Below are 13,904 nucleotides of genomic sequence, written 5' to 3'. Positions count from 1 at the left end.
TAAATCACTTCCTCTTCAGGCTTGTGTCACCCATTTGGAACATGGGCTAGTCTGCCATTTCTTTTGTGTACAGTTGGCTTGAGGTGAAAGCTTTTAGACGTATAATTAATACTCCTGTTGTGCTTATGTATTTTTTAAATTTTTTAATCTGGAAAAGTGACTTGCTATAATGCTGCTGGCTTTGATGAGAACTACTTGAATGTATTGCTGTCTTATGTAAATCAGACAGATTGATTCGTGCTAATAGTCTTGAACCGAAGCTGAGTTTTAGTCAGGTGATGCAAGCTCTTCAGTAGCTTTCATAATAAGTAAAATGGGATGGATTTAAAAGGGCAGAATTGCACAATAGTGCTTCTCTGGTTTTGGCTTTCATTGTTCCTTTTTGTAGGTAAGCGAAAAGGATGCTGCAGCTTTAATAGAACATGTTTGTGCTGGCCAACAGAATCCAGGTATAAAGATTGTAGAATGCTGTTTGAGATGCAGTGGTGACTTCTCAATTTAAAAAAAAAACAAAGCTCACAGAATGTACCTTGTTAAAACTCCCTAATTGGCTTATGGAAAATGAGGTGTACAATTGAAGTAAGTTCACTTAGATCCTTGATGCTCAGTATTGTTACACGTGATCAAAAAAAATGATACGACCATTTTTTGAAATTGAAGCAACATATGTTTGGACATAATTCACTCTTTTCAAAAGTCATATTGCACATATTCTTGCTGTGGTTTATTAAGCAATCTGTCTAGAATATAACATTCAAATCCATTATTAGGCCAGATTTTTCCTATTGCACGCAATAACCTGGATGTCAACATTATTTAAACATATTTTCAATACTATCCTTTCAATTATTGAAAATATAGATCTCCAGTACATTGTTATAATGCACCTATCCAATTTTGGGTGTAATTATTGAAATTTTAACATGCTTATAAAGGTGTAGTTTTACAGTTCTAATTGTGACATTGATTTTTGCAAAGTTATTTGATATTTTAACAATTAGTGACTTCTCCTTTTCACATGGACCTGATGCTTGTATACAGTATAATTATTGCTGCTAAATTGTATTAATGTCAACCTATTCAAACTCGAGATATGCAAAGATATGTATACTCATGCTGTTAGGAATGGGACAGTAACCTTGAAATAACTTTGTATGGGGGAAGGGAGAAAGTGAAAATTGAATCTAGGAGTTGTTCACTGTTTAATATTATATATGGTGAATGGATGCTTGATCCTTTGAAATTAAAAGGGAAACCATCTGGTCTTGCCATTGTTGCTTAACTTTCTTTATATACGCACACGCACACACACTTACTTGTTAATTTCTGTACAAATGCCAGAACTAAATATATGTAGCGAATATAAACTATATTTTAATATTTGTTTTTATTATCCTCACATACAGAAGTTGCAAAGCATTGTCAGGAAAGGGAGAACCTTGGAATGCTGGTCTGGTCACCTAATCAGAATGTCTCCGAGTCTAAATGTAAGTCTGCACTTCATTTTATGGTTCTAGTCTTTTTTTCTTAGAAACTATAAATTTTTCCCCAATTTTCAGAGAAGTGGTTTCTGGCGGATATTGAATTTACACCTCTAATTGCTATTAGGAAGTCTATTTGGAGAAAAGTAATGGAAAATACTGTCCACACATAAGTGAATATCCTGTTTTGAATTTGTGAGAAACAAACTTGTAATAAAGTGGAATGCTAGCTCCTCCGTTGCATGATTTCGAGGTATGCCAAGGTAAGGCTGTGTAGATTTTATCCTCTAACATCTTTTGTCAGGGGAGGCAAGGGGAGAAAGAGAACCCCATGTCTAATTATATACTGTGTCTGTGTGCCTGCATGCACTTGTTTTAGACAAGTATATATGGAATAGCTGACCTTGACCACATTTGCGAGTCTATGTCTGGAAGATGGACCTCTCTTTGTTTAATTTTTCCAATAGGAATGTACCTAATGTAGAGCCAGATTAATTTGAACTAGAACAATTTAATCATTTTTGTATCTACTTGTGCTGCCTTTTTGTTCTTGTAATTAATCTACATAGCAATAATTTTGCTAACTCTCATTTGTGAGGTGAAGTTACCATAATATCATGAGGTCTGCCCGTCATTAGTATCCTTCAGTGGGCAGAGAATTGCAGAGCATATTGGAGGAACTCCGAAAGATGCGGAAGCCTGCATTTACATGGCCACTGGTCTGTTGGTACGGGCTTTATTAGCACTGGCAGCTTCATTCTAGAGCACTCCAAAGGTTTTTCTACATAAGCTAGGAAGTTTATTTTTTAAATTGAGAATTGAGGAAACTCTGAGGAAAGGGTTGCTTCCCCCTTGGCTATCCCAATCTGAAGTGCATACTGTAAATCTACATCAAACAGTATTTTTCCAAATTCGAGTTGAGCACTGAAAAATCATACTATGATTGACATAATTATTCTTCCACTAATCCACAAGATTAGACCTCCAGTATCTTCCAGAACTTTAAAAGTTATAAAAATATAAATGCAAGGTTACCTGTTGTTTTAAGGGGTCACTTTGACCTAATTTTAATTTGATCCAAATTTATAACTACCAACAGTTTTTTTGAGGTTTATCATTTCAATCACAATACTGTTTGAACAGTGAGGCAGAACCAGGAGAAGGCTGCTGATTTTCACATTTCTGAGAAGCTTTGATTTAGCAAGTACTATATACTGTATCTCCATTTCCTTTTAAGGACATCTAAAGCGCATGTACAGTAGTGAAACAGGCATAGTTTCTCCAAGTAGGCACTGAAATATCTGATGTCGTCTTGAAGCATTGATGAACTGAGATTATAGTTCATCAGTATGATTATTAGACATATAGTTCCTAATGTACAAAAACAACATCCATGTGAAAATGTGCTTTTTGATGTCAAAATAATGCCAGAACTCTTATTTCAACTTATCTGTTGATTAAAATCAAAATTCCCGCAAAAAATAGCCTCCTGTGTTGTATTTATTTAAATTGTTTAATATGAAATACCAGATAAGTCAATTTTTTCAGGCAAAAAACTACTTTGCGTTAACAGGAGTGGTCTTTATTTCCTATAAGCAAACTCATATAGTAGTATGATGAATCTTAATCCCTTTAAAGTAAAGGAGAGAATGTGATCATGTTATTGACACTGTTGACCTCCCTTCATTTATTCCCTCACTGTTGTGCATTTTTGCTTAAGATGGTGCATGACTAGAATACAGTAGAACACAATTTCCAGTTCCAATTCTTGCTTACTTTTTTTCACCCCACTGTGGATTCCACAGGGCAAGGCAACAGATTTGAGTGTTGGGAATGTCTTGGCCTCAAATGTGGTGTAAATATCAAAGCCTCTACACTACTGAGTAATGAATATATGGCATCAAGGATACACTGTTGAGTAATTTACTGCTTGCATGGCATATGTATTTTACGAAATCAAAATGATTTGCCTACAGATTTGTACATTAATAATGCTACATTGCTGAATGAGCAGGTGTCTTTGAAACTGCTGTTCTAACAGTTGAATAATGGAGTTTTTTAAAAAAAATGTTAAAGCTGGATTATATTACATACAATTTTGTAGAGTTAATATATGTTGGGGCAGTGTTGTATTGCGAAGTGATTTGCAACATGGAGATTGATTAATATCTGAGCTTAATTCAGGATTTCAGGAGTTGGAAAATCCTATATATAAATTATGTAAAATCTATGATTTGAAGTCTTGACACCTGAACTTTTTATTTTCATAGATTTTTGAATATCCAAAGAGCTATTACCCTGTGTTTTATTTTTTATAACTTTACATAATAGGGAAATATTGTTATGTTTAAGCCAGTACAGTAACTAATTTTACTCTAAACTGCTCTGACATAAGTGCTTTTAGTTTTTCATTTAAAAAAAAGTTTTTACTAAGATACTCTGCAGATTACCACTGGATTTCAATGTGTGATTCCATGGCCTTACTATGACTATTATAGTAAGTGCATCCAAAATGGTTAAAAATGTATGAAAGGAAAAGATATATAAACAAAAATTGAACTACTTCAACCCTAAATTACTTGTAATGAAATTAGTTGTTGATGAATGTGAAGAAGTTAGCTAATTGTGTTGAAGGCAGATTTGGAAAATTTTCAAAATTAGTAAGTGTGAAACGGGGAGAAGGAGGAGGAAAGTATAACTAATTCTGTGGGAAACAAGTTGATATCACATCATTCTCTGAACAGTTATTGAATTCTATTTTGTTTTTTAGTCAGCTGGATCAGTGACATGTACAGAAACCCATCACCATGTTTAGTCTCAATCATGTTATCGAGAAATCTACACAAGTAAAGTTTGTTTGTCCAGTATGAATTGCGCATTGGGCCGGAAATTGCTTTAAAAAAATAACAGTGAGCTCGACAGCGCTCACTGTTGCTAATAGCGAAATTGAGGAGCAAGTTCCGCGTTCGCACATGCACAATCACAAGCGGAAATCCGGAACTTGCTTTTCCTGGTTCGCCAGCGATATGACAGCTTTGAATTAAAGGGATATCGCTGGCTGGAATCAATGAACCAGCATCAACTTGCTCTTCTGCCCAGCTGGAAAGTAACTAATAAAAACCAGGCCTAAACTAAGCCTTAATGACTGCCAAACAACTAAAAATTAACTTTTAAAAATGTGGAGTCTCATTACACCTTTATTTAATAGCTTTTGATCATTTAAAAAAAAATGTTTTTTAAGATTTAAAGAATTTTTATATATATTAAAAAAACTTTATCCTTCTGTCTTTTTTATTTAATTTGATTATTTCTTACCCTGTCTCTCTTTCGCTGTCTCTAACTGTTTTTACAAATGATTTGGTGTTGTACCTTTCACTTCCTGGATTTTACGTTTCAGCTTGTAGAGGCGATTCACAGCTTGTCAAAAATGCTGTAATCTGATTGGTCGAGGGAAGAGTGTGATCCTCACGCTTCTCCCATGGGTCCTAGCTTCGCTGGAGCTAACGCTGGGCTCTTTTCCGCTTCCTATTAGAGGAAGTGCACTCAGTAAAAACTGCGGTAAGTTAGTGGGTTAGTATAAATCTATGGAGCAGCGAGCACCGTCTGTTTGCCACTCTGAGCAATTTCTGGGCCATTATCTCTCCCCATATGGACACAACCCATTTACCAAAGTCCAGTGGGCTTAGGCACAAGTTGGCAGAACCAAGTCATGGAAACCCCCCACCAAGTACTGCTAGAATGTAACTAGCAAAAACCACACAGCCTAACAGCACAGAGCACTGGTAACTTTCTGGCTACTTGTCCAGCCAGGGTAACCCTATCTATTGGGCCATTGACTTGCAGGGTTATATGGAACCAAGTGGAAAGATTACAGTCCCCAGCGACAGATTTACCCCTCCACGTGCATTAATAAGCCAAACTAGCTGGCCAATCATCAACAGTTCAGCAAGGTCACAGGTAGTTGAGTTGAGTGGAGCCATTACTCCAAATAAGATAATTCCATGAATACCTGTAACATAAACAAGTTATATTTTGCCGCCTAATGCTGTTTCTTAGTCTTTCAACTAGTTCTGTTGCTACATTCATGAGCTGTGACTTTGAGAATTAGTTAACAAATCTCCCCGTTCTTTTACATCTCAATATTTGGTTTAGATATTAAATTCTAAAACTAGCCAGCAACTGATTAATTGTTAGACCATATTTCTATGTGACTGGCTGATATTTTTTTCTTTTGATTGTTATAATGACTATTCAAACCATTCCAATGCATTTCTTGTGAAAACCAATATCCATCACATCAATAAATTGCACTGGCTTGCAATAACAATTTAGATTTCTGTAATACTCACCATGAACCAAAATCTCAAAGCCCCTTACAAGGTGGCAGAAAATGGTGAGCCTGGTGAAAGGGGAGGGGTTTTTGTGGAACTCCTGCTCCATGCCGCTACCATCCCGTCTCTTTACTGCCTTTTTTATAGAAGTGTAAGTTGAAAATCCAATCTTTAAGAGGAAAAGTGCTAGATTTCCCATCTAAAGTGGGAAGGTTTAAACATAATTCTTTGTAATTATTTTGGAATGGGGTGATTTATTTGAATTTTTAAGTGACCTAAGCAAAGCTACATGTGCTTGGTACATGTAAGAAACTGCTGTCTGATACAAACTGCAAGCAACAACAACGAAAACTGAACTATTGTAACCTTCAGATTAATTTGATTCTCTGTTTTCAGATTTCAAACTTCATGGGTATCATTCAGAATGACACAGTAAAAATGGCAGCAGTAATGCTGGCTAATAAACTAATGGTCATATAGCCAGCAGTGCTAATATTTATTTCCAGGAGAGAGCTGGTTACTCTCCAGGTTAAGACACATATATATTTTGCTTGTACTACAGAATAGCTTTGTCATTGTCAATATTTTAAATAAAGCAGTATTGATATGAAGACACGTGGCATGGTTCTGGTTTTTTCTTTGGCACGGTACTGTCTGTTCATTATGTGGTGTGATCTCCATGAAATACCTCAGTAAATAAAATCATAGTGTGAATGCTAAAAAGAAATTTACCAAAAATAATTTCAGTAACTATACAGGCCACAACATTGACTAGAAGGCACAGACAGCATTGGCTAATATGCATGAGGAGTCTTGATAGTAAACTAGCTTGTATCCTTGTTCTGCTGACATCAAAGTGGTAAGTTTTGCAAATCTATTTGTCATCTTGAATTCTTAATTCTGCAAAGAATGATAATTAATAAATATTTTAGTCTATCCAAAAACCCAGCACACAGTTTAATATACATTTGTCCCATTACCAACTTCCTTGCCTTGCACCATCATCCCTTTTGTCATTTTATCACTTTTGCCCTCTACCCTATCATAGAACTTCCCTTTTGTTCTTTCCTCCCCACCCCTCCCTCCGCCCCGCCCCCCACCTTTCCCTGGCTGTTTTGCTTAAAAACTTTAACTCTTTAACATCTTCCAGTTCTGACGAAAGATCTTCGACCTGAAACCTTAACTCTGTTTCTTTCTCCACAGATGCTGCCTCACTTGCTGAGCTTCTCCAGCATTTTCTGTTTTTTTTTCAGATTTCCAGCATCCGCAGTATTTTGTTTTTGATTTAATATACATTACTTTTTTAATCTAATCTTTCACCTCATTGTTTGAGGTTGCTGTTTGCTTCAGAGTCTCCTGCATCACACCTTATTCCCCAATCCATACATCATTCCTCAATCAAGATGGAGGAGCTGCATAACAATGGCCTGGATTGACTTTTTAAAAAACTGTCCCTTTAGCAAAGCACTCTAACCACTTGCCTGTAATATTGCAAAGACAAATTGTAATGTAAATCCATGCATGATTCAGTTTTAAAGGTTAATGGAAAACAACCATTTCTAAGTTAAATTGCATGGTATGAAGTTCACAAAAGTCCAATTTTGTATCTTTCTATTTACCTGTGTTAGGGTTTCATTACAAACCAGATTTTTAATTTACTGAACCAATTATGTGGATGTGTTGGTAAAATATTACCCTGACTTAGCAAATCAATTGCAAGATCCTTGGGAGGAGACACATTTCTAAGTTAGACCATGCTCACGATTTGGTAATATTTTGGTTAATTTATGACCTTCAGTCAATGTTCCTGGCTATTTTCCTAGTTCTAAAACTCTTCCTCCTAAAGAAAGCATTTCATGAAATCCTGAGAGAAATTTTCTAAATAACTACTGGTTGATTCCTGACCCTATTCTGTTTTGAGAAATGCTTTGAAAAATGAGATATTGCTTTTCTTTATCCTCTTCCTGTCACAAGAACATAAGAAATAGGAGCAGGAGTAGGCCAAACGGCCCCTTGAGTCTGCTCCGCCATTCAATCATGGCTGATCTATGACCTCAACTCCAATTGCCTGCACGATCTCCATATCCCTTGATTCCCCTAGAGTCCAAAAATCTATCCATCTCAGCCTTGAATATATTCAATCACTCAGCATCCTTAGCCCTCTGGGATAGACAATTCCAAAGATTCACAACCTTCTGCGTGAAGAAGTTCCTCCTCATCTCAGTCTTGAATGGCTGACCCCTAATCCTGCAACTATGTCCCCTAGTTCTAGACTCTCCAGCCACGGGAAACGATCTCTCAACATCTACCCTGTCAAGCTTCCTCATAATCTTACATGTTTCAACGAGATCACCTCTCATTCTTCTAAACTCCAGAGAGTATAGGCCCATTCTACTCAAACTTTCTTCATAGGACAACCCTCTCATCCCAGGAATTAATCTACTGAACCTTTGTTGCAGTGCTTCTAAGGCAAGTATGTCCATCCTTAGATAAGGAGGCCAAAACTGTATGCAGTACTCCAGGTGTGGCCTCACCAATGCCCTGCACAACTGTAGTAAGACTCCCCTACTCTTGTACTCCAACGCCCTTGCAATAAAGGCCAACATGCCATTTGCTTTCCTAAATGCCTGCTGTACCTGCATACTAACTTTTTGTGTTTCTTGTACGAGGACACCCAAGTCACTCTGAATACCAACATTTAATAGTTTCTCACCATGTAAAAAAAATTTTGTTTTTCTATTCTTCCTACCAAAGTGAATAACCTCACATTTCCCTACATTATACTCCATGTGCCACCTTCTTGCCCACTCAATTAACCTATCTATATCCCTTTGCCGACTCTGTCCTCTTCACCGCTTACTTTCCCACCTAGCTTTGTGTCGTCAGCAAACTTGAATACATTACACTCTGTCCCTTCATCTAAGTCATTAATATAGATTGTAAATAGCTGAGGCCCAAGCACTAATCCATGTGGCACCCCACAAGTTACAGCCTGCCAACCTGAAAATGACCCGTTTATCCCTACTGTCTCTTTTCTGTCCTTTAACCAATCCTCTATCCATGCTAATATATTACCCCCAACCCCATGAGCCCTTACCTTGTGTAACAACCTTTTATGTGGCACCATATCGAATGCCTTTTGAAAATCCAAATATACTTCATCCACTGGTTCTCTTTTATCTACCCTGCTAGTTACATCCTCAAAAAAACTCTAATAAATTTCTCAAACACAATTTCCCTTTCATAAAACCGTGTTGATTCTGCCTAATCATATTATGATTTTCTAAGTGCCCTGTTATCACTTCCTTAATAATGGATTCCAGCATTTTCCCGACGATGGATGTCAGGCTAACTGGCCTGTAGTTCCTTGTTTTCTCTCTCCCTCCAGGCCATGTCATCTTCATGTTCCTGCTACTATTTTTTAGTGTCTCCTCAATTTTCTTTTTTATCTTCCTCACTTCTCTCTGTCCTCTTGTTCTTTCTCTCTCCTGTCTGTTTCGGCCAAAGGTAGTAGTTGGCATTTCGGGGAAGGCAACATTTTATTACGGGGCAGGGATCTGGCCAGTGCTGCAGGCTGGTGGATTGTGAGTGCCTTTTGGGAGAGGGGAAGAGGGAAAGGATGAGGAGCAGGAAGGAACAGGATGAGGAACGGGAAGGAAGAGGTGCTCAGATGGGAGACGATAGGGTGAGGGGTAAAACAGGATGGAAGGAGGGGCTGAAAGCGCTCATGTTCCCCTTGTAACCTCAGATTTGGGGAAGCTCCTATTGTTCAAAGCCTTTTCAGTTAAGTAACTGGGGTGGGGGGGGGGAGAGGAGAAGAGTGGGCTTCCCCAAAGTCATGGAGCACCCTTTAAGGGAATCCATTCCTGCAGATGAAAAGACTGTTCCTGGCCTTAACTGGGAAGTGACTTCTGGAGTGTGGAGTGGTATTCCATAAAGTGCTTCCCCACAACTTTGGGAGGCCCCCAATATTTAAAGTGAAATGCATTTTTTTTTTAAAGTCTTTTTTATTCATGGAGAAGCCATCGGCGATTCCTTCCCTCACACTTCAAAAATTGGTATCTGGTTAAGTCCAGGAATGGGCTTTTGAAGAACAGCAAGCCTTTCCAACCTGTGGGAGCAGTAGGAGTGGCCATGGGTTGGGTAATGCCAGGGAAAAATGAAGAGCAGCTATCTGAAGGAGGAGTGGGTGGGGTGCCTATTGGAGGATGGGATTGGATGTTTGTTACTCCATTTTGCTTGTTTTCTTAGGCCCAGGGTTTGTGAGTGGGACTGGCAGTTGTCTGGGAGGCGCACAATAGTGGGTGGAACTGGATAATTTGCCCCACTGTGTCACCAGTGGAGGGAAGACTGAATTGCAGGTATCGGTGTTACTCAATGAAAGTAATGCAGGCAACTGGAGCTGTCATTTTATATAGCGCATTTTTAAAAAAATCCCTAGATGTATGCAAAATTGCCCTCAACTAGGAAGGGAGGATTTAGGAGGCAGGACCAAAAGTTCATCAAAAGGAATGGGTTTAGAATAGCTTTTTAAAGGAAAACAGCAGTGGAGAGGTTATGGGGAGGAATTTGTGAGTAGTACCTCTAGCAGCAGAGGGTTCTAGTGCCAATAGTGGGACAAGGGGAGGAGGATGCACAAGAGGCCATAATCAGAGGAAAGGAAAGTTAGGGGTTAGAATCATAGAATCATAGAATCATAGAAGTTACAACATGGAAACAGGCCCTTCGGCCCAACATGTCCATGTCGCCCAGTTTATACCACTAAGCTAGTCCCAATTGCCTGCACTTGGCCCATATCCCTCGATACCCATCTTCCCCATGTAACTGTCCAAATGCTTTTTAAAAGACAAAATTGTACCCGCCTCTACTACTGCCTCTGGCAGCTCGTTCCAGACACTCACCACCCTTTGAGTGAAAAAATTGCCCCTCTGGATCCTTTTGTATCTCTCCCCTCTCACCTTAAATCTGTGCCCCCTCGTTATAGACTCCCCTACCTTTGGGAAAAGATTTTGACTATCGACCTTATCTATGCCCCTCATTATTTTATATGGATAATGTTGTAGAGCTAGAGGAGATTGCAGTGATACGAACTTACAAATTAAGAGCAGGAGTAGGCCATTTGGCCCCTCGAGCCTGCTCTGCCATTTGATAAGATCATAGCTGATCTGATTGTGACCTCAACCCTACTTTCCCGTTTACCTACTAGAACCTTTGACTCCCTTGTTAATCGGGAATCTATCTAACTCAGCCTTAAAAATATTCAATGACCCTGCCTCTCTGGGGAATGGAGTTTCACTGACTCACGACCCTCAGAGAAAAAATTTCTCCTCATCTCCGTCTTAAATGGGAGACCCCTTATTTTAAAACTGCGGCCCCTAGTTCTAGTCTCTCCCACAAGGGGAAACATCCTCTCAGGACCTATCCCTTCTAATCCTCTCAGTTTCATTAAGATCCCCTGTCATTCTTCTAAACTCCAGTGTATACAGGCCCAACTTGTCCAATCTTTGCTCATAAGATAACCCCCTCATCACAGGAATCAGTCGAGTGAACCTTCTCTGAACTGCCTCCAAAGCAATTATGTATTTTCTTAAATAAGGAGATCAAAACTGCACACAGTATTCTAGATGTGGTTTCACCAATGCCCTGTACAACTGTAGCAAAACATCTCTACTTTTATATTCCATTCCCCTTGCAATAAATGACAACATTCCATTTGCCTTCCTAATCACTTGCTGGACCTGCATACTAACTTTTTGTGATTCATGCACTAGGACATCCAGATCCCTCTGCATCTCAGAGTTCTGCAATCTCTCTCCATTTAAATAATATACTGCTTTTCTATTCCTCCTGCCAAAGTTCACATTTTCCCACATTATACTCCACCTGCCAAATGTTTGCCACTTACTTAACCTATCTATATCCCTTTGCAGACTCCTTATGTCCTCTTCACAGCTTACTTTCCTACCCTACCTTTGTGTCATCAGCAAATTTAGCAACCATTCATTCGGTCCCTTCATCCAAGTCATTGATGTAGATTGTAAATAGTTGAGGCCCAAGCACTGATCCCTGTGATCCCTATCCCACTGATAAGGTGGGATGACATGCGAAGGGAGATAACAAGAATTTTGAACATGAGGCGTTGACAAATAGGGAGCTGCTATAACTCAACAGGGATGATGGGAGAGCGGGACTTTACAGGGCAGGTTATCTATAGCAGAGTTTTAAGCAAGTTTGAGTTTTGAGAATGGGAGGTCAGGAAGGAGACTGTTGGAGTAATTGAATCTGGAGGTGACGAAGGCATGTATAAAAGTTTTGGTGGTGGAGGCGGGTGATGCAAAGGTAGAAGTAAATGAACTTTTTGATGGGGAGCATATGGGGTCTGAATCTCATCTTGGGGTATAACAGGACTCCAGGTTGTTAACTGTCCAGTACAGCCTCAGAGTGGCCAGGAAGAGGAATGGAGTTTGTGATGGGGACTGAAGATAATGGTTGAGCTGGAGGAAGTTAAGACTCATCCAGGATTGTTGAAGCAGTCTGACAATATAAAGACAGTCGAGAGGTAAAGGTTGCATGTCTGCAGATGATGTCGCCAAAGAGCAACATGTAAATGAGGAAGCCAAGGGTAGACCTTTGGGGACTCCTGTGGTAACAGTGCAGCTCTGGCTATGATCGAATAGGTAACAGTGGAACTGAGACTAGGCCCTCCCAATGAGCTGGGCAACAGAAGCGTTGGAGGAGGGGACAGTGTTTACGACCATGTCAAACGCTACAGAGGTTGAGGAGGGATAGAGCACCATGGTCACAGACGCAGAGGATGTTGATTGTAATATTGACTAGGGATTCAACAGAGTGAGATGGCTACAGAGCTTGGAGGCAATCACATGTTGAAGCATCTTTGAAAAGGAAGGAAGTTGGAGGTGGGATGGTAATTGGTAAGGATGGCAGGATTGAGGGGGTGTCGGTGGTTTTTAAAGGGGAGAAAGATTGTCCCTGAGGAGTGAAACCATCATTAATATCAATTAGCATGGAGGCCAGGAATGGGTATTGGGTGGTTGGGAAGAACTGAGTGGGAAGGGTTTGAGGGAGCAGGAGGTGAGTCTAAGCTTGTGAAGACATGGGTTTAAATGGGGCAAAAGCTGCAGAGACAGATGTTTAGGGCTAGATTGGGTGAGAGTCTGTGCTGGGGCCTGAGTGGAACAGGAGGATGCAGTGGAGGTAGTTGTATGGATTGTTTTGACCCTTGTGGCAAAGAAATCCATGAGCTCTTCGCACTTGGTGTTTGAGCTGATGGTTGTGGAAAAAGGAGCCCGGAGTTATCTTTGCCCTCCAGGATGTTGCTGGAATAGCAGGTCGTTTTGGCAGAGGAACCTGGTGCGTTGAACTATAAGTGTGATCGTATTAAATGTCACAAAAGTGTGACTAAGTTGTGATGACAGGAAATAGGTGTGATAAATAGGAAGTTGAAAGAATTTTAATGTTATGTAGATGGAATTCAAGATATTTACCCCATCCAAATAGGGTGCTGAAAGAGTTTTTGGAAGGTTATACGATAAGGAAATCTGCACACTTTGGATAAACCATGCATAGGAGTTTCATGGGTGAAAATGCATCTGAAGTTTTCAAGATGGCTGTACCTGGGTTATTTATAAGCATTGTTGGTGTTTCTGGTGCATTTTAAACAGTACCCCAACTCAAATCTACTAACTTAGCATAGACTGGGAACTGAACCTACGACTTCTAGTCTGTATGTTTTAGTGCTACAGCAAGCAGTGCCCTTAACCACTGGGCATGGGAGACCTTGCTCTTGGGAAACGCATCAGCCATTTTGCTGCAAAGTCCCACAAACAGCAATGAAATAAATGACCAATTACATTTTTTTTTAGTGGTTTTGTTTAACAGCTAAGTATTGGCCTTGACACTGGGAAAATTCCCTAGCTGCTCTTCTAATGAGTGGGCAGGTGGGATCTCAGTTTAACGTCTCATCCAAAAGATGACACCTTTGACAGTGCAGTACTGCATTGGAGTGTCAGCTAAGTTTATGGGCTCAAGTCCTGAAGTTGGGTATGAATCCAGGACTTCCTGTCAAAGAGGT

The 13,904-nt window shown here is 39.5% G+C and overlaps 1 protein-coding gene across 1 annotated transcript in view; it reads left to right on the top strand.

The window, feature by feature from the left end:
• Positions 1 to 13,904, top strand: part of rcor1 (REST corepressor 1) — a 125,499-nt gene that overhangs the window by 52,657 nt on the left and 58,938 nt on the right. Inside the window, exon 3 of the mRNA XM_067991775.1 lies at positions 1,407 to 1,487. Within this exon, the coding sequence (XP_067847876.1) occupies positions 1,407 to 1,487 (81 nt within the window). The remainder of the gene's footprint in view (positions 1 to 1,406; positions 1,488 to 13,904) is intronic.

Source organism: Heptranchias perlo, chromosome 10 (assembly GCF_035084215.1).
Source record: "Heptranchias perlo isolate sHepPer1 chromosome 10, sHepPer1.hap1, whole genome shotgun sequence".
NCBI lineage: Eukaryota > Metazoa > Chordata > Chondrichthyes > Hexanchiformes > Hexanchidae > Heptranchias > Heptranchias perlo.
Note: the sequence above shows the minus strand (reverse complement) of the source record. Positions and strands in the feature narration are given on the sequence as shown.